Raw genomic sequence first — 26452 nt, forward strand, 5'->3', positions numbered from 1 at the left:
GGCCTCTCCCGTTGCGGAGCACAGGCTCAGGACGCGCAGGCCCAGCGGCCACGGCTCACGGGCCCAGCCGCTCCGCGGCATGTGGGATCCTCCCAGACCGGGACGCGAACCCGGTTCCCCTGCATCGGCAGGCGGACGCGCAACCACTGCGCCGCCAGGGAAGCCCCTAAGATAATTCTTAAATAACTGTCCTAACTATATAAAAGGGCTATTTTTACATTAGGTTTTTGGCTATATGGACCATGATCTTCCATTTACCTAATTTCTTAGAACAGCTCTCATGTTCATTCAGGAGAGTCCACATGATACTCCACCTCCCAGCTCACAAAGTGGCCACATAACCAAATTCCTCAGGTGTAAGAACGCTATCTGCTTCCTGCCAAGATTTTCAATGACACAGTAACTAGTATCAGGAGAAACCACAGAAAACAGACCCTCAGGAAAGCATTCTTGTGATTAGGCTGTCACATATTTAATGAGTGCATAAATATCTTCCTTGCCAAGGAGAAATGGGACACTGGTAATTCATGATATGCAATGACATCATAATCTCTCAAATTTTGCCAAATGTGGTATAAGTTAAGGTGCAGGTAGAGGACAAGTTGTGAGGAACATCAAGGCACTTCACTGTTATAAAGACAAGCTATAATAAATATTTTGGGGTCAACTGGCTTCTTATGGCAGTGCTAGAGGAAGCACATTATGAGAAACAGAAAGGAAAAACTGTAAATGAACAACTGATAATGCAAATAGGCAATCAGAAATCCTCTGCAGCAGCACTGTAGTGACTATCACCTCCTGCAGTTGTTGGTTTGATACAGCTGAGGACCAAGCTCAGGGCCTAGCTATAAGTACTGTAGGGTTCCAGCTCCAATTTAACTATCAAACCTACCAGGTTTGGTGTGGAAGGAGTCAGAATCTGAAACTTGGGGTGGGAACAACTGGAGTGACATGAACAAATATCCCTGGACGTCCCTTGCCCGTAGAGTAAGCCTCCCTCTAAACAATGAAAGAGGGCTTCCCCGGTGGAGCAGTGGTTAAGAATCCGCCTACCAATGCAGGGGACATGGGATCGAGCCACAGTCCGGGAAGATCCCACATGCCGCGGAGCAACTAAGCCTATGCACCACAACTACTGAGCCTGAGCTCTAGAGCCCGCGAGCCACAACTACTGAAGCCCACGTGCCACAACTGTTGAAGCCCGTGCGCCTAGAGCCCGTGCTCCACAATGAGAAGCCCATGCACCACAATGAAGAGTAGCCCCTGCTCGCCGCAACTAGAGAAAGCCCATGCGTAGTAACGAAGACCCAACGCAGCCAAAAATAAATAAATTAATTTAAAAAAAAACAATGAAAGAGCCCCTACATTTAAAAAAATGACACTTTTAATGACAATACCTGGGACATTTGTCTCATCACCCCTCATTGTCTCCAGGTCCATAATAAGAATTAAATTGCAACAGGAGTGATATCACCAATATGGCAACATAGGTCTTTCCCAACTTCACTCCCCCTCACAAGAAGAACAACTAGCAACTATTCATGGATATCACTGAGAAAATTCTAGAACATGGAGGTGAGGCTGAAGCAGACCCTGTACCAGAGACCAAGACAGACCTCATTAGAAGGTTAGGAGGAGCAGATATACACTGAATGCATTGCCCCTCCCCAAGACTGGTGCAGCACCACACCGAGAGGTCTTCCCAGAGCCTACAGTCCCTCAAGTGGGAAAAGGGCCTAGAGTGGACATCCAGATCCCCTAGTATTGTGGGTCACTTCTGGGAGCCCCTACTCTGGTTTTACCTCATAAGAATCACAAAGGATGAGTGAGATTTGACCCCTGGGAATCTGATCATGACAGAGAAGGCAGGAAGGGCTTGCAGCAATCACTGCTTGGATCTTGGCAGGCCGAGTTCCCATCTATAGCACCTGCAGGTGCCAACTAGCCGCTTTGCTCATCTGCAGAGCCAGGACAGTGGAACAGTATGACAAGGGAAGTCAATGAGGTATAGGAATGCCTGATTTGAGTCCTCAGATGAAAAGCTTTGCCAGCCCTGGAACCTGGTCTGCTACCCACCTCCACCCAGTCAGGGGAGATGTTCATAGCCCTGCCTAATGCCTAGTATAGCTCCTGGTTCCCCCTGACCAGAAGCCTGGTCAGAACACCTGGTAACTGCATAGTGCAGCAACACTTGAGCAGAGAGTATGGCAGGCAGAGTTAATTGTTCACAGAGCAAAGCCTGTGGCACCGTTTGGCCAGGAAACTTGGAGTGCCAGTTAGATTGAGTCAAGACCACAAACAAAGAGCTAAGCTGGTTTTCCCACTACACCTGGACAAGGACACAAATTCATAGCCCTGCCCACTGCTACACATAGTCTTCAGAAAGCCCAACCAACGAATCTAGCCAGAGCACAAAGGAAGCTGTGCCGCCCATCCAACAGCCCTGCTTACAGTGGCACTTGAACAGAGAGCACATACCATGGTTTTCCCCATCTTCAGAGCAAAACCCAGTGGCCCCATGTGTCCAAGGAATTAAGGGCACAGTCTGCTTAATGTAGGTCCACAAACAATGAGCCATGCAGGTCATGTGCTCCCTGTCAGGGCACAGAAGCTAATTCATCTCCCAGCTACTGCTGAGTAAAGTTCCCTGTCCTGACCTTCTAGGAAGCCTGACCAGTGAATCTAAACAACCACAGAGTATATCCTACTGCCTCGCTTGGGCAGGGAACCACATTATCAGTCCTATCCAACAGTTAATAGCCAGTGGTACCCCCTCCCCTGACCTCAGAGGTTGGGCAGTGGCCTTGCCCAAAAATAGATCCTGCTTGCCCAAGGACATACCCAGAAACCTAAACTCAGCTGACTAGTGAAGAACTGTCTTGGCCAAAGTGAGCCTGTAAAGTCTGGAAGAGGAGACCAATAACTCAAATGCACAGGTACCAAAGTAAGGAATGAAGGAGCAAGAAAAATCAGGTGGATGTGACACCATCAAATGAAACTAAAAATGCTGCAAAATAACTAACCCAAAATAAATGGAGATCTATGAAGTGTCAGAGAAATAATTTAGAATAATCTCCTTAAAGAAGTTTAGTGAATTACAAGAACACACAGATGACCAAATGAAATTAGTAAAACAATGAATGAACAAAATAGGTTCAACAGAGGAACAGAAACCATTAAAAAGAGATATCCTAGAGCTGAAAAACACGACTGAAGCATTCAATAGAGAGCTTCAACAGTAGACTCGACCATGCAGAATAAAGAATCAGTGATCTAGAAGGCAGGAATATTTTAAATTATCCAGTCAGAGGAGCAAAAATTTAAAAAGAATGAAAAAGAAAGAAAGCCTACAGGACTATGCGACACACACACACACACACAGACACACACACACACACACACACACACACACACACACACCCCAATATCCGTATCATGGGAATTCCAGAAGGAAAAGAAAACGGGAAGGAAAGTACATTTAAAGCAATAATGGCTGAAATTTTCCAAAAACTGGGAAAGAAATGGACATCCAAATATATGAGGCACAAAGGACCCCAAATAGGTTGAACTTGAATAGGGCTACACCAGGACACATTATAATTAAAGTGTCAAAAGTAAAGAAAAAGAAAAAATTTTGAAAGAAGAGAGAAAAAAAACCAAGTTACATACAAGGGAACCCCCATAAGACTATCAGCAGGTTTCTCAACAGAAATATTTCAGGTGAGGAGAGAATGGGATTATATATTCAAAATACTGAAAGAAAAAAAACTGTCAACCAAAAATTTTATGCCCAGCAAAACTGTGCTTCAGAAATGAAGAAGAGACCATGACTCCCAAACAAATAAAAGCTGAGGGAGTTCATCACCACTAGACATGCCTTACAAGAAATGCAAAAGGGAGTTCTTTGAACTGAAGTAAAATAATGCTAATTAACATCATTAAAACATGAGAAAGTAGCATAAAACTCATTACTAATGGTAAATATATAGTCAAAGTTAGGTTCTGTAATAGTGTAATTAATGGTGGTGCATAATACACTCTAGTCTAAAAGTGAAAAAACAAATACTAAAAATAATCATAGTACAATATATGTTATAGGATATACAATATTAAAAAATATGTATACTATAACATCAATAACCAAAAAAAGAAAAAGAACCTGAGGGAGAAGAGAAGTAAAAGTATAAAGTTAAAAAATGCTACTGAGAGGGAGGAGATCAAGATGGCAGAGTGGAGGGACCTGGAACTCACCTCCTCCCACAAATACATAAAAAATACATCTACATGCAGACCAAGTCTCACAGAATACCTACTGAAAGCAGGCAGACGATCTCATACAACCAAAGCTGCAAGAAAGATCCCCACATAGTGGAGTAGGATGAAGGGAAAAGGGAGGAGAAGCAGAATTGGGATAGGACCTGTGGCCATGGGAGGGAGCTCTGAAAGAGGAAAGGTTCCCTCACCCCAGGAACCTCCTTCACCAGTTGCGAGGTCTGGTGGGACAAATAGGGGGCTTTAGAGGTTCAAGGGGAGAGTGTGGCCCAGCAGGATACAGAGAGACCAGCACAGACCGCCCTTGCCATGTCACTGCACTTTCCACATGCCTGCTGGTGTGCGCAATGGCTGGATTCTGAAACTTGGGCTTCAGTGGACAGTCTGGGGAGAGAACTCAGTTTGGCTGTACAGAGACAGCACTAAGGGCCTGAAGTGTGGCCCAAGTTGCAACTGGGGGTGCATGCAGGACAGAGCATGGGTTCACCATAAGAGCCCCACTGTCAACACATGAAAGGAGGGTCATGGGTCTACCATACCAGCCTCCTTGTCAGCATGCTCACAACAGGGCATGGTTCCCACTGCCAAGGGTTTTGCAAACTTTTGGGGCACCCACACGTGGAAGTGGGGGGTTGAAATCTAAGCCAATTATCCATGCTCCCACAGTGGGCATGGTGGTATGGCATTGGTGGGATCTCAGGCCAGCGGGTTTTGGGACTAGGACCACACATGCATGCCAGACATCTGAGCCAATTATTGGTACTCCCATGGCAGAGATGATTCCAGGTGCCAGAAGCAGCGAACTTCATGGACACATACACCAAATGGCAGGCAACATCACAGAGTCACACATCTTGGTGGACAGCACCGGGGGAGGAATGCACAGCAGCTCCTGTCCCAGAGGGAGTGCTCCAGTCCCACCTCTCTCATACTGCAGCTTAGAAATGGATCTGGGGGCTTCTACTCCAACAACTGGGGAGCCGACCCCATCCCCAACAGGGCTGTGACAACCACAGAGCAAAGAGGAGTCTCTGCCCAACATCCAGTGCAGGCTCTGGTCACAACACCAAGCACACCCCCTTATCAAGGGGACAAGGGCCAGCACACTCTGAGAAAGACATGGCAAGCATCCATACCAAAAACAGCCCCTGAGCCAAAATATTGGACTCACACAGTCTACACAGGGTCACTCCCACATAAAAACAGCCCTTCAGACCACAGCAGATAATGGTTTCTCCTAAATTCATAGAGTCAGACAACTATATAATTAAAATGAAAAGGCAGAGCAACTACTCCCAATGAAAAGAACAAGATAAATCCCCTGAAAAAATAAGCAATGAAACAGACCTCCCAAATCTATCAGACCCCAAGTTCAAAAAGCAGGTAATAAAAATGCTGAAGGAATTAAGAAAGATTATCAATAGAAATGTACATTACTGAAACAAGGAACTAGAAACTATAAAAAGGAGCCAAATAAAATTAGACAACTCATTTGCCAAGATAAAAAACAAGCTAGGGGAATTCCCTAGCACTCCAGTGGTTAGGACTCCATGCTTCCACTGCAGGGGGCATGGGTTCGGGGAACTAAGATCCCACAAGACGCGTGGCAAAAAAAAAAAAAAAAAAAAGAGCTAAAGGCAATAAATAGCAAACTAAATAATGCAGAAGAACAAATAAATGATTTGGAATATAGAATAATAAAAATTAATCAGAACAGCAGATTGAAAGACAAATGAAAAAAAATGAAAGCAGCATATGAGATCTATAGCATAATATAAATCATGCCAATCTACAAATAATAGGAATCCCAGAAGGAGAAGAAAGAGGAAAGGGGATCAAAAATATGCTTGAAGAAATTACGGCTGAAAAACTCCCAAACCTAAAGAAGGAAACAGATATCCAGGTACAGGAAGCACAGAGGGTCTCAAACAAGGTGAACACAAACAGACCTACACCAAGACATATCATAATTAAAATGGCAAAAGATAAAGATAAAGAGAGGGTGCTAAAGGCTGTTGCCTTCTCTTGTTAGAGAAAAAGAGTCAGTTACAACGGAACCCACATAAGGCTATCAGCTGATCTCTCTACAGAAACTTTGCAGGCCAAAAGGGAATGGCAAGATATAGTCAAAAGTCCTGAAAGGGAAAAACTTGCAACCTAGGATACTCTATCAAGCAAGATTATCATTTAGAATAGAAGGAGATAAAGGATTTCTCAGTCAAGAAAAAACTAAAAGAATACAGCAATACTAAACCTATCCTAAAAGAAATAATGAAAGGTCTTCTCTAAATAGAAAGAAGCAAGAATCTATAGGAAAGGGAAAACTACAATAGGAAAGGCAAATATATAAAAAAGATTAAAGATCATTTAAATAAGCCAGTATATAGATTAAAAAACAATCGAAAAGTTCTGTGAAAGCGATTATAACTACAATGAACAGCAAAGAAATAAACATGAAGATGTAAAAATCACAAAATTTGGGGGAAGGCAGTAAGAAAATGTAGATCTTTTAGAATGTGTTTGAGCTTATATGACTACCAGTCTAAAGCAAGTAGATATAGTTATGGGCTAACATACTTGAAAACCAGGGTAACCACAAATCAAAAACATATAATAGATTCACAAAAACCAAAAACAAAGGAACTCGAGCATAATACAAAAGAAAACCATCAAACCACAAGAGAAAAAACAAAACTAATAAGGAACAAAGAAGAAATACAAAATCAACTGGAAAACAAGGTTTAAAATGGAAATAAATACATACTTCTCAGTAATTACTTCAAATGTCAATGGAGTAAATGCTCCTATCAAAAGACACATAGTGGCAGACTGGATAATAAAACAAGAACCTACAATGTGCTGCCTACTAGAGAACCACATTAGGGCCAAAGATACATATAGATTGAAAGTGAGGGGTTGGAAAAGATATTTCATACAAGTGGAAATGACAAGAAAACAGGGGTAGCAATACTCATATCAGACAAAATAGATTTTAAAACAAAGCCCATAAAGATAATCTCAAAATGGCTTAAAGACTTAAATGTAAGACAGGACACCAAAAAACTACTAGAAGAGAACACAGGAAAGACATTCTTTGACAACAATTGTAGTGATGTTTTTAGGTCAGTCTCCCAAGGCAATAGAAATAAAAGCAAAAATAAACAAATGGGACCTAATCAAACTTACAAGCTTTTGCATAGCAAAGGAAACCATACAATGAAAAGACAACTACAGACTGGGAGAAAATATTTGCCAATGATGCTACTGACAAGGGCTTAATTTCTAAATATACAAACACCTCATACAACTCAATAACAAAAAAACAAACAAGCCAATCAAGAAAAGGGCAGAAGACCTAAATAGACATTTCTCAAAAAAAGACATACAGATGGCCAATAAGCACATGAAAAATTGCTCAACGTCACCAATTATCAGAGAAATGCAAATCAAAACTACAATGAGATATCACCTCACACCAGTCATCATCAAAAAATCTATAAACAATAAGTGTGGAGAGGGTGTAGAGAAGAAGGAACCCTCCTACACTGTTAGTGGGAATGTAAATTGGTGCAGCCACTATTGAAAACAGTATGGAGGTTCCTTAAAAAACGAAAAGTAGAGTTACAATAGGATCCAGCAATCCCACTCCTGGGTATATATCTGGAAAACATGAAAACTTTAATTAAAAAAGATACTTGCACCCCAATGTTCAAGCAGCACTATTAACAATAGCCAAGACGTGGAATCAACTAGTGTCCATCAATAGATGATTAGCTTAAGAAGATATATATACAATGGAATATTACTCAGCCATAAAAAGGAATGAAATATTGCCATTTGCAGAAACGTGCATGGACCTAGAGAGTATTGGGTTGCCCAAAAAGTGCCTTCGGTTTTTAAGTAAAAATAAAAGACACATTTTTCATTTTCATCAAGAACTTTATTGAACAACAAATTCACCATTTTGTTCCACTACCTTCTGCCATTTTTCAGGCAACTTTATAATTCCATCTTCCCAAAAATTTTTATCTTTTTGAGCAAAGAATTGTTCCACATGTCTGTTAAAAACACCTTTGTTTTTGGTCTTTATTTTCAGCCATTGTAATTTCCTAAAAGATTAAGAGCAAAAGAGATAAAAGCATCATTTGTTATAATTTTGGGGTTTTGGTCCCAAAATAGCTCAGGAAAGGAGTGAAAGGAGCATCTTTTGTTATTCATAATATGCCCCTTTCAATCATAGTTTATGTTAATGACGTTTTTTTGGAAAGCCCTATGGATGGAGAGGAATCAACTATTTGATTAGAGGGTGGCAACTTTCACCCTGCTCCAGTCCTTGAAGAAGGGAAGAGGGGCTGGAGATTGAGTTCAATCACCAATGGCCAGTGATTACACCAATCATGCTAAGGGACAAAATGAAGCCTCCATAAAAGAACCTGAAGGAGTTCAGGGAGCTTCTGGGTTTGTGAACACGTGGAGGTATCAGAAGTGCAGCATTCCTGAGAAGGGTACTGAAACTCGGCAATACTTCTCCCCTACCTTGCCCTATGCATCTCTTCCATCTGAATGTTCCTGAGTTGTATCCTTTTATAATATTGATAATATAGTAAAAATATATATATAAGGAATATGGCAAAATGAGGAGATAGAGGAATATGTTCCAAACAAGGGAACAAGACAAAACTCCAGAAAAAGAACTAAACAGTGAGAAAGCAATTTATAGAGTTCAAGGTAATGCTCTTAAAGATGTTCAACAAACTCTGGAGAAGAATGGATGAACACAATGATAATTTCAACGGAGTTAGAAAATATAAAGAAGAACCCAACAGAGCTAAAGAACACAATAACTGAAATTAAGACTATGCTATAAGAAATCAACAGGAAATTAGATAATACAGAGGAATAGATCAGCAAACTGCAGGACAGAGTAGTAGATATCACCAAAGCAGGAAAGAAAAAAGATAAAAAAATTTAATAAAAACAGTTTGAGAGAGACCTCTGGGATGACATCAAGCATACTAACATTCCCATTACAGGGGTCCCAGAATGAGAAAAGAGAGAGAAAGGGGCAGAGAACATAATTGAAGAAATAATAGCTGAAATTTTCCCTAACCTGGAGAAAGAAACAGATATCAAGGTCTAAAAAGCACAGAGTCCCAAACAAGATGAACCCAAAGAGGTCTACACCAAGACACAATTTTAATTTTATAATTAAAATGTCAAAAATTAAAAAGAGGGCTTCCCTGGTGGCGCAGTGGTTCAGAGTCCACCTGCCGATGCAGGGAACACAGGTTCGTGCCCCGATCTGGGAAAATCCCACATGCCGCAGAGCGGCTAGGCCCGTGATCCATGGCCACTGAGCCTGCGCATCCGGAGCCTGTGCTCCACAATGGGAGAGGCCACAACAGTGAGAGGCCCGTACACCACAAAAAAAAATAAAATAAAATAAAAAATTAAATAAAAAATTAAAACGAGAAATATTAAAAGCAACCAGATACATACAAGGAAACTCCCATAAGACTTATCAGCTGACTTTTCAGAAGAAACTCTGAAGGCCAAAAGAGAGTGGCATGATGATATATTCAAAGTGATGAAAGAAAAAAACCTACAACCAAGAATACTTCACCAGGCAAGGTTATCATTCAGAATTAAAGGAGAGATAAATGTTTTATGGACAAGTAAAAGCTAAAAGAGTTCACCACAAAACTGGCTTTACAAGAAATGTTGAAGGGACTTCTCTAAGCACAAACAGCCATATCTAGAAACATGAAAGTTATGAAAGGAAAAAAATCTTTTTGGAAAGGTAAACATAGAGTAAAGGTGTAGATCAATTGATTATAAAGCTAGTAAAAAGGTTAAAATATAAAAATAGTAAAATCACCTATATCCACAATATGTAGTAAGGGATACACAAAACAAAAAGTGTAAAATATGATGTCAAAAATATTAAACATGGGCAGGGGGAGTGTAAATGCAGGGTTGTTAGAATGCATTCAAACTTAAGAGATCATTGACATAAAATAGTCATGTACATACGTAGGTTGTTATATATGAACTCATGGTAACCACAAACCAAAAACTTATAATAGATACACAAATACAAAAAAGGAAAGTTATCCAAACAAAACACTAAAGATAGTCATCAAATCAAAAGGGAAGAGAGAAAGAAAAGAAGGAACAAAAAAGAGCTACTACAATTAAAAAACAATAAAAAAAATGGAAATAAATACATACTTAGCCATATTTACTTAAATGTAAATGAACTAAAAGCTCCCAGGAAAAGAAATGGAGTGGCTGAATGGATACAAAAACAAGACCCATATAAATGCTGCCTTCAAGAGACTCACTTCAGCTCTAAAGATATGCACAGACTGAAAGTAAGAGAATGGAAAATGATATTCCATGCAAATAAAAATGAAAAGAAGGCTGGGACAGCAACACATGTCAGACGAATGGACTTTAAATCAAAGACTGTAATAAACAAAAAGAACAATACATAATGACAAAGGTATCAGTCCAACAAGAAGATATAAAAATTATAAATACATATGCACCCAACATAGGAAAACCTAAATAGATAAAGCAAATATTAACAACCTAAAGGGAAAAACTGACAGTAATTCAACATAGCAGGGGACTTTAACACCCTACATACATCAATGGAAAGATCATCCACAGACAAAATCAACAAGGGAACAATGGCTGTAAATGACATATTAGACAGATGTAATTAATAAATATAATAGATAATAGATGAAATTAATAGATTCCTTCCAAAAACAGCAGACTATACATTCTTTTCAAGTGCACATGGAGTACTCTCTTGGATAGATCACATACTAGGCTACAAAAAAAGATTCAATAAATTTAGGGAGACTAAAATCATATCAAGCATCTGTTCTCACCACAGGACATAAGATTAAAAATCATCAAAAAAAATTGCAAAAAATACAAACATGTGGAGTGTAAAAAATATGCTACTAAACAACCAATGGTTCACTGGGGAAATCAAGAGGAAATCAAAATATACCTTGAGACAAATGAAAATGGAAACACAATGATATAAAATCTATAGGATGAAGCAAAAGCAGTTCTAAGAGAGAAGATTATACAACTACAAGCCTACCTCAATTAACCAGAAAAATATCAAACGATATAACCTTAAACCTAAAAGACTAGGAGAAGTATAAACAAAGCCCAAAGTTAGGAGAAAGAAGGAAATCATAAAGATCAGAGGGGAAAACAATGAAATAGAGATAAAAAACAAACAAAGAAACAAAAAATAGAAAAGATCCATGAAACTAAGAGCTAGTTCTTTGAAAAGATTTTTAAAAATTGATAAACCTTTCACCAGGCTCATCCAGTAAAAAGAGGGAGCCCAAATAAAATCAGTAACTAAAGAGGAGAATTTACAACAGACACTACAGAAATAAAAAGTATCATGAGGGATTACGACAAACAATTATATACCAACAAGCTGAGCAAACTAGAAGTAATGGATAAATTCCCAGAAATGTACAATCTTCCAAGACTGAATTACGAAGAAATAGAAAATCTAAACAGACCAATTACCAGTAATAAAATTGAATCAAAACCCAAAAGACTCCCAAAAAACAAAAGTCCAGGACCCTAACAGCTTCACAGGCCAATTCTACCAAACACCTATCCTTCCAAAATTTTGAAGAGAAAGGAATGTTCACAAACTCATTCTACAAGGTCAGCATCATTCTGAATCCAAAACCAAAGAAGACACCACACACACACACACACACACACACACACACACACACACACACACACAAACACACACACACAGAAATTACAGATCAATATCACTAATAAACATAGGTGTAAAAATCCTCAACAAAGTATTAGCAAACCAAATTCAACAATACATTAAAAGGATCATACACCATGATCATGTGGGATTTATCCCAGGGATGCAAGGATGGTTCAACATCTGCCAATTAATCAGTGTGATACACCATATTAACAAATTTAAGAATAAAAGTCACATGATCATCTCAATAGATGCACAAAAAGCTTTTGACAAAATTCAACACCCATTTATGATTTTTAAAAAAACTTTCAACAAAGTTGGTATAGACGGAACATACAACAACATAATAAAGGTCATATACGTCAAACCCACAGCTAATATCATACTCAACAGTGAAAAGCTGAAGGCATTTCCTCTAAGATTAGGAGCAAGACAAGGATGTCCACTCTTGCCACTTTTATTCAACATAGTATTAGAAGTCCTAGCTACAGCAATTAGACTAAAAAAAGAAATAAAAGGAATCCAAATTGGAAAGGAAGAAGCAAAACTGTCACAGTTTGCAGATGACATGATACTATATGCAGAAAATCCTAAAGATGCCACAAAAAACTATTAGACCTAATAAATGAATTCAGTTAAGTTGCAGGATACAAAACTAATATACAGAAATCTGTTGTTGCATTTCTATATACGAACAATGAACTATCAGAAAGAAATTTTAAGAAAACAATTCCCTTTAAAATTGCATTAAGGGGCTTCCCTGGTGGCGCAGTGGTTGAGAGTCCGCCTGCCGATGCAGGGGACGCGGGTTCGTGCCCCGGTCCGGGAAGATCCCACATGCCGCGGAGCGGCTGGGCCCGTGAGCCAGGGCCGCTGAGCCTGCGCGTCCGGAGCCTGTGCTCCGCAACGGGAGAGGTCACAACAGTGAGAGGCCCGTGTACCACAAAAAAAAAAAAAAAAAAAAAAAAATTGCATTAAAAAAAATACCTAGGAATAAATCTAACCAAGGAGGTATAAGAACCATACTCAGAAAACTATAAAACACAGATGAAAGAAATTGAAGACAACACATATAAATAGAAAGCTATATGGGTTCATGGACTGGAAGAATTAATATTGTTAAAATGACCATACTAGCCAAGGCAATCTATTTGGCTTCAATTAGCCCTATCAAAACACCAATGGCGTTTTTCACAGAGTTGGAACAAATACTTCTAAAATTTGTATGGAAACACAAAAGTCCCAGAACAGTCAAAGCAATCTTGATAAAGAACAAAGTTGAAGTTATCATGTTCCCTGATTTTTTGTACCTGTCTCCTCAAGCAAGGAAAATAAAAGTAACAATAAACAAATGGTACTACATCAAACTAAAAAGCTTTTGCATAGTGAAGAAAACCAACGACAAAATTAAAAGGTAAACTACTAAATGGGAGAAAATATTTGCAAACAATATATATAATAAGGGGTTAATATTCAAAATATACAAAGAACTCACACATCTCAACATCAAAAAAACCTCCAAAAACCTGATTTTAAAATGGGCAGAGGACCTGAATAGACATTTTCCCAAAGAAGACATACAGATGGCCAACAGACACATGAAAAGATCCTCAAAAACACTAATCATCAAGGAAATTAAAATCAAAACCACAATGAGAAACCACCTCACACCTGTCAGAATGGCTGTCATCAAAAAGACAAAAACAAGTGTTGGCAATGATGTGGAGAAAAGGGAGCCCCTGTGCATTGTTGATGGGACTGTAAATTGGTGCAGCCACTATGGAAAACAGTATGGAGGTTCCTCTTAAAATTAAAAATTGGACTGCATATAATCCAACAATTTCACTTGTGGGTATTTTTCCAAAGAAAATAAAAACACTAATACTAAACGATATGTACTCCAATGTTCATTGCAGCATTATTTACCATAGCCATGACATGGAAGCAACCTAAGTATCCATTGTTAGATGAGCGGATAAAGAAGATATGACGTGTGTATATACACATATATATATATACATACATATATATATGTATGTATATGTATATACACACACACACATACACACACAGTAGATTAATACTCAGCTAATAAAATCTTGCCATTTGCTACTACTGCATAGCATAGGGAACTCTGCTCAATATTATGTAACAACCCAAATGGGAAAAGAATTTGAAAAAGAATAAATACATGCATATGTATCACCGAATCACTTTGCTGTACACCTGAAACTAACACAACATTGTTAATCACCTATACACCAATATAAAATAGTCAAAAAAAATAAAAAATAAATTTTAAAAAATCTTGCCATTTGTTGTACAGATGAACCTGTTTACAAGGCAGAAATAGAGACACAGACATAGTGAACAAATGTATGGACACCAAAGGGGAAATGGGGGTGGGGGGGTGGGATGAACTGGGAGATTGGGACTGACATATATACACTAATATGTATAAAATAGGTAACTAATGAGAACTTGCTGTATAGCACAGGGAACTCTACTCAGTGCTCTGTGGTGACCTTAACGGGAAGGAAATCCAAAAAAGAGAAGATATATGTATACATACAGCTGATTCACTTCACTGTACAGCAGAAACTAACATGACATTGTAAACAACTATACACCGCCCCCCAATAAAAATCTTGCCATTTACAAAAACATGGAAGGTCTATCTGGAGAGTATTACACTGAGTAAAATAAGTCAGACAGAGAAAGACAAATATGTATGCTCTCACTCATATTTGAAATCTAAAAACAAAACAAACAAACAAAAGAAAATGAAAACAAACTCAGGTAGTGAAGACAGATGGGTGGCCGCCAGAGGGGAGGGGGTGGGGTGGTGGTAAAATAGGTAAAGTGGACTAAGAAGTACAAACCTCCAGTTATAAAATAAATAAGCCATGGGGGTATAATATACAGCATATGAAATAAGGTCAATAATATTAACTTTGTATGGGGACAATTACTAGACTTGTCATGACTTTTTGTAAGATATGCAAATGTCAAATCACTATGTAGTACACCTGAAACTAACATAATCTTGTACATCAACTACATTTCAATTTACAAAAAGATCAAATGGAAATTGGAAGAGTTATGTATAGAGATGTTTATTAAATATTGTTTATAATGGCAAAAATAGAAACAACCAAAATTCCCATGAAAATCATAAAGGATACAGTGTGGCATTCATATAATAAAGTATCAAGCACCAATGCAAAAAAATTTACTAGGCACAAAGGATTTTGAGGACAGTGAAACTACTCTCTATGACACTAAAATGCTAGATATATATCATTATATATTTGTCAAAACTCACACAATGTATACCACCAAAATGAACCTTAATGTAAGCTGTGAACTTTTGGTGGTTGTAATGTGTCAGTGTAGGTCCATCATCTGTAACAAATGCACCTCTCTGGTGTGGACATTAACAGTGAGGGAGGTTATGTGTGTCGGGGTGGGCAGGGACTATATGGGATATCTCTGTACTTCCCTCTTAATTTTGCTATGAACCTAAAATTTCTCTTAAAAAACAAAGTCTTTTAAAAATTAACTGTAATTCCTTTAAATCTCAAAAATTATAAGTGGAAAACAAAAAAATCTATTTGCAGAATGATACAGTAGGATACAATTTATATTATGTTTAAAGCATAAAAAACAATTCTTATTTAGAGACATATTCAATTGTGGTAAAATTATAAGAGCTTTTAAACAAAGAAATATAAAAGTTTATAAAAATATAAGTACAAAAGCTTTGTAAAAGTATCATTCCTTGAATTCAACTCCTCTAATAATTCTATCCTACGTCCTGCCTCACCTACTCATTCCTATGGTTCACACTCTAGACCTTGTCAACAGATTTTTATCAATAACTGCAAGCCCTCCGTCATCTCTGTGCATCCCACATCCTGACCACCTGCTGTCTCTCCTGATAACTCCACTAGCACCTCAATGACAACAATCTGCATACCCATCAACACAACCAAACCATGGTTCGTTCCTACATTTTCACTGTTCCTAACCTCCTTACTGACTTCTCTCCTCCTTTAAGCAGTTCAGATTCTCTTACCAACACCCTCAATTTCCTTGGCATCCTTTCACTTCATGAGTTGACAAAAACACAACACATCAATCTTCAGAATGCTGAGAGAGAAGGATGTTAGAACTAGGATTCTAAACCTAGCCAAATTATCAATCAAATGTGGAGGGAAAGCAAAAGTGTTTTCATTAATAAAATAACAGTGTTTGCCACTTACATACAGTGTTTAAAAGTTTTTAAACTTGAGTTATTCCAGAAAAAGAGCAAAGAATTCCAAGAAAAGGAAGATGAAGTTTAATTTTCTGTGGCAGTTGGTTCCGCCCACAGAAGTAAAATAAGTTAGAAAAAAATTGACAAGACCTCTTTTGGCCATCAAAGCTTTACCAGAATAACAACATATTTATTTCTTGATTCAGAGTTAATATTTTTATATTCATAATACCACAAAATAATATTTATTGATTTAACTTAAAATCAACCTGTAGACAAAGCACAAAAGTTCTATAAAATAAATTATAAATTTTATAACTCAACAATGGATGTGAGAAGTGTACTATTTTACATGTCTCATTTTTCATAGCAAAAAATCAATGGACTTTGCATAAGGTAAAAAGATTTTTTAAAATAATTAATTATAAATAAAAACAAATACATTAAGATGGTAATATATTATGCAATAATATTTAATATATTATATATTATTGTGTATTATATATTGTATAACATCTATAATATATAATTACATACATTATGTATATACATATAATATTTAACAATGTGTTTAATATAGATTACTAATATAAGTATTAATAAAGTAATAAAAACTTCACAATATATATGACAAATAGAGAGAGTGGGTTAAATATGTCAAAGATAATATTACCAATGTTGTCTAAAGTTTATTAAGCAAAGTAGGGGTCAAAGTATATATATTTTAAATAAATAAACTTAACTACCAGAGAATTTAAATAGAAATTATAAATTCTTATAGGACTTCATGAAGGGGATAAAGAAGAGAGTTTTGCTAACAAACTTTGCTTTGTATAGCTACAATTTAAACAATTTTACATGCATGCATGCATAATTTCTGTAATAAAAATAATTGGAAGAGTATCAGAAATAAAAATATGTATGCAAAATCCCATTTTTGCAAAAACATATTGTGGGGAGCCACAGTAACAGATAAAAACTCAAAGTAGGAGATATATTATTAATCAAAATGTTAACAGTGATTATTGCTTCATCCCTGGGAAGATGCCAGATTATATGCTTCCTTTTATGTTTCTATATGTTCTTTTAAAAATGGACATGCATAAATTACTTTGTAATTTAAAAATACTATATAGTATTTAAACTTATTTTTAAAAAGGATGAATAGACAGGGGAAAGGCTCAATGAATTACTTCTCTTTCAGTGATGCATCTAATTATACCAATAATTTATTTAAATATAAAATATTTATAAGAACTATAAATATTTAAAATAGACATAAAAGTTTCTTTTAAATATTATGTAGAAAAATTTGGAACATTTTAACAGATTTTTATCATACTTTTTGGTTGATCATTTGTTTCGATTTTGAAGTTAATTTATCTATGAGACTATTTTTCCAATTTTATACCTACAAGAAAAAAATTCTATTTTGGTTATAGAAATATCTTTACAGATAATTTTTCATAATGCACTCTTCTATATAATAAAGGATACATGTGTATTTATTATATTTTTATTCCACTTTAACTTCCAAATAATTGCAATAAGACACTTGTACTTCAGAATACTATTCCTTTTACATACTTCAAAGTTTTAAGAGTGATGGAATATAAATGCAATCTCTAAATGTAAATATAAATGTGAAGTGTATAAAATATATGCTGTAATGCTGGGTAATTTTTAAATGTATTTTTTTCAAATAATAAGATTAAATAATTACATACCAAAGCAATTCCTGCAGAATAACTGGTAACACACATCTTTCCAGGAAATGCTGCTCCCACATAATCTGGATAATCTCTATAGCTAAATAAATAAGTATATAATTATAGTTAATTTTGACAAACAATTCACATGTGATAACTCCTGCTAGTAATTTGTCTGTAGTTCATAAATTTCTAGTCTGAAGCAAATTGAAGTACAATCTTTCCGTATGTCTTTAACTGCTTCAAATTTGTAAAATAGTCTTCATTAAATAGATTAAGCAATCTGGGTTTCTAAAACGTATCCAATGCATCCAAGTTATTGATGACTTTACTGTTCTTGTGACGTTTGGTTAGGGTTACCAAAGCCTTGATCAAACATTTCAATCAAGAGCATTTTGTTGAATTACAATGAAAAACAGTTTTAATGTATGGATTAAAAGTTTTCACTCAAATGTAGAAAACCTCACCATTTTCTCACTGGAATGATTTTATTGTTCTACAACTTACCATTATTTTTTTCTGCTTTGAGAAGAAGAGTCCATATAAACTGCCATATAATAATAGCACTATTCTCATGGATTTACATAAACTATTTACAAAAACTATTTTTTCCCCACTGAACAAATCAAACATCAGATGGGAAGTACAAGTAACTTGCTCAGGGCAGCACAGGTAAGTGCTGCTGAAGGATATGAACTTGGACAGTTTGAATGCAGAGCCATACTCTCAATCACTAAGATATAGATGCTCCAAACATATTCTGCCACCTTTAGAGCCCCAGCCAAAACGAACATTCCAAGACGTGTGTAAAAAAGCTTGGTACGCAATTCTCAATTTGAAATGCCTCCTCAGTCTCAACTGCACTGCGCTTCACAATTGCACTGTCTCTCCACGGCTCCCTTATTCTGCCTCGCTGATGTTGTTTATACGTAAGCACTTGTTTCCAAGTATTCGCCTTTAACACCCAACTTTGGCTTTACATTCCAATATCAAAGTATTGTTTACACTCTTTCTTCATTCAAGATAGTTCTCCCAATAGACAAGACTTTCCCCCAAACTCTATGCATACTCCTGATGAACTGGATTCAATAATAGCTATTTTCTACTTAATACGGCCACCCAGTCTCCACATCAAATCAGTTATCAAGATTTACTGTTTTACTTCTTCAACTTTTCTTGTATCCCTCCCCTCCTTCAGAGGTTCAGCTCCAGTTATAACTATGAATTCCGTACTCTTTGAAAAAAGCTATTATTTAGTCCCATGTCTCTACACATATTGTTTCCATAACCTGGAATGCTTTCCACCACCTTTCACTGAATTTAAACATTCCTGGGACTTCCCTGGTGGTCCAGTGGTAAAGAATCTGCCTTCCAATGCAGAGCATGAGGGTTCGATCCCTGGTTGGGGAACTAAGATCACACATGTCACGGGGCAAGTAAGTCAGCACACCACAACTAGAGAGAAGCCCGCACACTACAACGAAGAACCCAAGTGCCGCAACTAAGACCCATCACAGCCAAAAATTTTTTTTAAATTCATTATATTAAGTAAAAACAATAACTATTTTTTAAAAATTCCTCAATCTGCCTCCTCACTTCTAATGTGATTAGCACGTCTTTAACTTGGCCCTTTTGTTATTTGTTACTTTGAGTCTCTCTCTCACTCCTGCTCTTGCTCTCACTCTCATTGTTTCTTCCTCCTGTAAACTATAAACAAGTAGAGATAATGTACCAACAGTAATCTTCTGGAGTGACATCAGCAAGATGGCAGGAGTTTTTTAGCCCTCATCTCTCCACAGAAACAACAATTTTGACAAACACCCACAGATGTGGCCCAAGATCCAAGGAAAGGTCCCATGCCACACTGGAGCAAAAAATCCAAGAACAGACACATTGAAGAAGGTAAAAACAGTTTCACTTTACCCGTGTCACCATTCCCCCAAGGCAGCACAGCTCAGTGCCCAAAGAGCTGCCTTCAGCCATGATTTCTCCCACAAGGGAAGGTGAGAGTATAGTGAATACTGCCAGCCATGCAAGATGATGCCAAAGAGGCCCACTTTTTAAACATCCATTGAGAGATGAATGGATAAAGAAAATGTGATGTACATATACAGTGGAATATAACTCAGCCTCAAGAAAGAAGGAAATCCTGACATTTACAACATGGATAAACGTGAAGGACATTATGCTAAGTGAAATAAGCCAGACATAAAAAGGCAAGTACTGTATGATCACACTTATGTGTGGAATCTAAAATAATCCAACTCATAAAAGCAGCGAGTTGAATAGTGGTTGCCAGGGGTTGGGAGATGGAGGAAATGGGGAGATGGTCAAAGGTACAAAGTTTCAGTTATGTAGGATGAATAAGTCCTGGAGGTCTAATGTACAGCATGATGATTATAGTTAATAATACTGCATTGTATATGTGAAATTTGCTAGAGAAGGTCTTAAGATTTCTCACTGCACACCAAAGAACGTTAACTATGTAAGGTGGTGTATATGTTAATTAGCTTATGATTTCACAATGTATACATATATCAAATATCACATTGTACTCCTTAAATATGTATAATTTTTATTTGTCAATTATACCTCAATAAAGCTGTAAAAGAATAAAAATAATAAAAGAAAGTATAGGGAAACTGAGGCAGGGAGCATCAATTGCCCTAGGTGACAGGGCTGAAGTTAAATGCAGGCAGTTGGCCTCCAGAGTTTAAATTTGAGTCACTATGCAATATTATCTCAATAAACATTTGTTGAATAAAGGACAGATTGTAAAAGGTTAAAAAATTAAGCTTGCTGTGTTCATTGTTCCTACTGTAGGGCCTAAACCAGATTATAAATTTCTGGTGCACAAAGACCATAGAGAATTACTGTTATTTATCATAATTTCATAGTATTTATTCCAGGACATTACTCATATGCAAAGTATGTTGATGCATTAAAATAACATCAAGGGATCAAGAAGGGGTATTACTCAAGTTCAAGGAGGCTGACTGTACCATAATTTCTACATTTCTAATGGGATAAATTCTCTCACCAATTTCACTTATTACTGTATCAAATTTCAACATCCTATTAAAAGGATAATACATCATGTCAAAATTGAGATTTATTCTAGGAATGCAAGATGGTGCAAGATTAGGAAATATATCACTATAATTATTTCTATTGAATGCCAATAATAATATCTTATGTCATCCCTATAAAAGCTGAAAGATTATTTTTCTTTCTTTTTTTTTTTAAGATTTTTTGATGTGGACCATTTTAAAGTCTTTATTGAATTTGTTACAATATTGTTTCTGTTTTATGTTTTGGTGTTTTGGCCCTGAGGCATGTGGGATCTTAGCTCCCCGACCAGGGATCACACCCACACCGCCCTGCATTGGAAGGAGAAGTATTAATCACTGGACTGCCAGGGAAGTCCCTGAAAGATTATTTTTCAAATTGTTGGTATAGTATGAATCTATGAATATTGCCTTACTGTTATTCAAATTCTAAAACATGCCTGTGCACACACACAGAACCAAACCTACATTTTAGCCCCCAAAGCTAAAAAGTATTACTCAATGAGGTAACATTCCCTGAAGTAAAGAAGAAAACAGACATGACCCATGTTACCATTATTACTACTACTAGTTAAAACTGTACTAAACTAGCCAAAGCAATAAGAACAGAGAAAGAAACTGAAAATATAAAATTAAATAGAAAGAGATAAAACTACCTGTATTTGCAGATGGTATAATTATATGAGTGAAAAACAACAATGTAATAGACTTAAGAATGATTACAAACAAAGAAATTTAGTAAGGCAATACGATATAAAATCAATATGAAACTAAGGTAATTTTACAAACAAAAACAATATATAGTTAGCAGATAGAAGACACATTTACAACAGCAACCAGAAAGACAATATACCTAAGAAAAGTTATCAATAAATGTATAAAACCTATGAGAAATTAACTTCTGAATGACCAAAAACTGGAAAGACAAAATGTGAGATGTGAAGACTAAACAGTTCTCTATAGCTCAATTTATAAATTTAACATAGTCTTAAAACATAGGAGCTAGACAGGTTGATTCTAAAATTTCCATGGAAAATAAATTTAAAACTTCCCTCATACCCATGAAGTGATAAGGCCTTTCTAATTATGACTCAGACTCTAGAAACCATCAAATAAAAACCTGATGAATCCTGCCTTAAAAATAAAAGTATTTTGTATGGCAGTTAAAAATTACACAAACACAAGAAGCCAAGCCAAAAGACAAATTAAGAAAGAAAACTACTTCTCATTGCAAGGCAAAGAAATTTATCTTTTTATCTATATCTGTGTTGAAATGATACCTAAATGCATCTATCCCTATCTATCTAGATATCTAGCTATCTACCATCAGTCTCATGAAAAAGAAATGAAAACTAAAACTATACCAAGATACCATTTCTCATGTACCAAAGGTGAAGAAAAACTTGACCATACACTTTGTTGGCTAGACTGTGGGGAAACAGACCCTTCTCATACGTTATTGATAAGTGTGCAAAGCACTAAAATCAGTGCCAAAATCTGGTATTAGCTATCAAAATTAGAATTATACTACCTAGAAATATCACTCCTGGGAATCTGCCTTGTAGATACACATACCCATATATAAATGACACGTGTAATGTTTTTCTCACTGTAAGATTTTTTTAAAATAATAAAATATTGGAATCAAGCCAAGTACCTGTTATTAAAGAACTAGTTAAATAAACTACACACAATTTTTAGACCCTATTATAAACTGGTTAAAAATAAGGGCTCTGTGTTCTGATATGAAGAAGACTCTGAGATATATTTCAGTTTCTTTCATCACTGTCTTATAGTTTTTGGAGTACAAAACTGTACTCTTTTGCCTTCATAGGTACATTCATTCCTAGGTATTTTATTATTTTTGAGGTGATGGTAAATGGGATTGTTTCCTTAATTTCTTTTTCGGATCTTTTGTTGTTAGTGTATAGAAACGCAACAGATTTCTGTGTATTAATTTTGTATCTTACAACTTTGCCAAACTCATTGATGAGCTCTAGTAGTTTTCTGGTAGTGTCTTTAGGATTTTCTATGTATAGTATCATGTCATCTGCAAACAGTGACAGTTTTTTTTTTGTTTTGTTTTGTTTTGTTTTGTGGTATGCAGGCCTCCCTCTGTTGTGGCCTCTCCCGTTGCGGAGCACAGGCTCCGGACGCGCAGGCTCAGCAGCCATGGCTCACGGGCCCAGCCGCTCCGCGGCATGTGGGATCCTCCCAGACCGGGGCGCGAACCCAGTTCCCCTGCATCGGCAGGCAGACGCGCAACCACTGCGCCACCAGGGAAGCCACAGTGACAGTTTTACTTCTTCTTTTCCAATTTGTATTCCTTTTATTTCTTTTTCTTCTCTGACTGCAGTGGCTAGGACTTCCAAAACTATGTTGAATAAGAGTGGTGAGAGTGGACATCCTTGTCTTGTTCCTGATCTTAGAGGAAATGCTTTCAGTTTTTCACCACTGAGAATGATGTTTGCTGTGGATTTGTCATATATGGCCTTTATTATGTTGAGATAGGTTCCCTCTATGCTCACTTTCTGGAGAGTTTTTATCATAAATGGGTACTGAATTTTTTCAAAAGCTTTTTCTGCATTTATTGAGATGATCATATGGTTTTTATTCTTTAATTTGTTAATACAGTGTATCACATTGATTGATTTATGTATACCGAAGAATCCTGGCATACCTGGAAAAATCCCACTTGATCATGGTGTGTGATCCTTTAAATGTGTTGTTGGATTCTGTTTGCTAGTATTTTGTTGAGGATTGTTGCATTTATGTTCATCAGTGATATTTGCCTGTAATTTTCTTTTTTTGTGACATCTTTGTCTGGTTTTGGTATCAGGGTGATGGTGGCCTCATAGAACGTGTTTGAGAGTGTTCCTCCTTCTGCAATTTTTTGGAAGAGTTTGACACGGAATGGTGTTAGCTCTTCTCTAAATGTTTGATAGAATTTGCCTGTGAAGCCATATGGTCCAGGACTTCTGTTTTTTGGAAGATTTTAAATTAGTTTCAATTTCATTACTTGTGATTGGTTTGTTTATATTTTCTATTTCTTCCTGGTTCAGTCTTGGAAGGTTGTACCTTTCTAAGAATTTGTCCATTTCTTCAGGTTGTCCTTTTTTTTTTTTTTTTTTGGCATATAGTTGCTTCTAGTCGTCTCTTATGATCCTTCGTATTTCTGCAGTGTCAGTTGTACTTTCTCCTTTTTTATTTCTAATTTTATTGATTTGAATCCTCTCCCTTTTTTTCTTGATGAGTCTGGCTAAAGGTTTATCAATTTTGTTTATCGTATCAAAGAACCAACTTTTAGTTTTATTGATCTTTGCTATTGTTTTCTTCATTTCTATTCCATTTACTTCTGCTCTGATCTTTATGATTTCTTTCCTTCTACTACCTTTGGGTTTTTTTCTTGTTCTTCTTTCTCTAGTTGCTTTAGGTATAAGTTTAGATTGTTTATTTGAGATTTTTCTTGTTTCACAAGGTGAGATTGAATTGCTATAAACTTTCCTCTTAGAACTGCTTTTGCTGCATCCCATGGATTTTGGATCATCGTGTTTTCATTGTCATCTGTTTCTATGTATTTTTTTATTTCCTCTTTGATTTCTTCAGTGATCTCTTGGTTATTCAGTAGTGAATTGTTTACCCTCCATGTGTTTGTGTTTCTTACAGTTTTTTTCCTGTAATTGATTTCTAATCTCATAGCACTGTGGTCAGAAAAGATGCTTGATACGATTTCAATTTTCTTAAATTTACTGAGGTTTGATTTGTGACCTAAGATTTGATCTATCCTGGAGAATGTTCTGTGTGCACTTGAGAACAAAGTGTATTCTGCCACTTTTGGGTATAATGTCCCATAAATATCAGATAAGTCTATCTGGTCTATTGTGTCATTTAAAGCTTGTGTTTCCTTATTTACTTTCTGTCTGGACAATCTGTCCATTGGTGTAAGTGGGGTGTTAAAGTCCCCCACTAGTATTGTGTTCCTGTTGATTTCCCCTTTTATGGCTGTTAGCCCCTGCCTAATGTACTGAGATGCTCCTATGTTGGGTGCATATATAATTGTTATATCTTCTTCTTGGATTGATCCGGTAATCATTTTGTCGTGTCCTCCCTCGTCTTTTCTAACAGTCTTCATTTTAAAGTCTATTTTATCTGATGTGAGTATTGTTATTCCAGCTTTCTTTTGATTTCCATTTGCATGGAATATCTTTTTCCATCCCCTCACTTTCAGTCTGTATGTGTCCCTAGGTCTAAAGTGGGTCTCTTATAGACAGCATATATTCAGGTCTTGTTTTTGTATCCATTCAGCCAGTCTGTGTGTTTCAGTTGGAGCATTTAATCCATTTACATTCAAGGTAATTATCAATATCTATGTTCTTATTACCATTTTCTTAATTCTTTTGGGTTTGTTTTGGGGGGTCTTTTTCTTCTCTTGTGTTTCCTGCCTAGAGAAGTTCCTTTGGCATTTGTTGTAAAGCTGGTTTGTTGGTACTTAATTCTCTTAGCTTTTGCTTATCTGTAAAGCTTTTGATTTCTGTCTAATCTGAATGAGAGCCTTGTTGTGTACAGTGTTTGTGGTTGTAGGTTTTTCCTTTTCATCACTTTAAATATATACTGCCACTCTCTTCTGGCCTGCAGAGTTTCTGCTGAAAAATCAGCTGATTTGTAATAACCTATTAGGGATAAGGATCTGAAAAAGAATATATATATATATATGTATGTACATCTGAATTACCTTGCTGTATACCTGAAACTAACACAGCACTGTAAATCAACTATATTTCAATAAAAAATAAAATAAAAACAAGTAATAAAGATGATTATAAAAATATTTAAAAAATTCTAAGAATTTTCTGTGTATAATTCTCTACATAGTTTTGACTTTTGAATAATATAAATGTGTAATCAATTCAGAAATATAACATTAAGTTTTGGAACAAAGCTAAATAAATCAATATCAAATCTCATATAAATTTGATAATAAAGAAAGAATCTATTTCAAGAGACTTTGGAGTAAAGTTCTTTGTACATCTTTAGTAAGATATATTCAAAAAACAATTGTTGGTTAAAGCAATACATAGTCATGTGAATGACATGAGAAATCTATACTTTCAGAGAAAGAGAAAAGACAATGATAAAATTAAAGAAGCTTGGTAAAAATACCATTATGCTAATTATAATTAAATCAGGTTAAACTGACTACAAATATCCCTATGAACTCATAATTTTTGCATTAAAAAAATTAATTTAGGGGCTTCCCTGGTGGCGCAGTGGTTGCGCGTCCGCCTGCCGATGCAGGGGAGCTGGGTTCGCGCCCCGGTCTGGGAGGATCCCACATGCCGCGGAGCGGCTGGGCCCGTGTGCCATGGCC

General features: G+C 36.5%; 1 protein-coding gene across 1 annotated transcript in view; it reads right to left on the reverse strand.

The window, feature by feature from the left end:
• Window positions 1-26452, reverse strand: part of LOC102984175 (disintegrin and metalloproteinase domain-containing protein 32) — a 198371-nt gene that overhangs the window by 105009 nt on the left and 66910 nt on the right. The window contains exon 10 of the mRNA XM_028481958.1: window positions 18035-18116. Within this exon, the coding sequence (XP_028337759.1) occupies window positions 18035-18116 (82 nt within the window). The remainder of the gene's footprint in view (window positions 1-18034; window positions 18117-26452) is intronic.

Source organism: Physeter macrocephalus, chromosome 20 (assembly GCF_002837175.3).
Source record: "Physeter macrocephalus isolate SW-GA chromosome 20, ASM283717v5, whole genome shotgun sequence".
In the NCBI taxonomy this organism is placed as follows: domain Eukaryota; kingdom Metazoa; phylum Chordata; class Mammalia; order Artiodactyla; family Physeteridae; genus Physeter; species Physeter macrocephalus.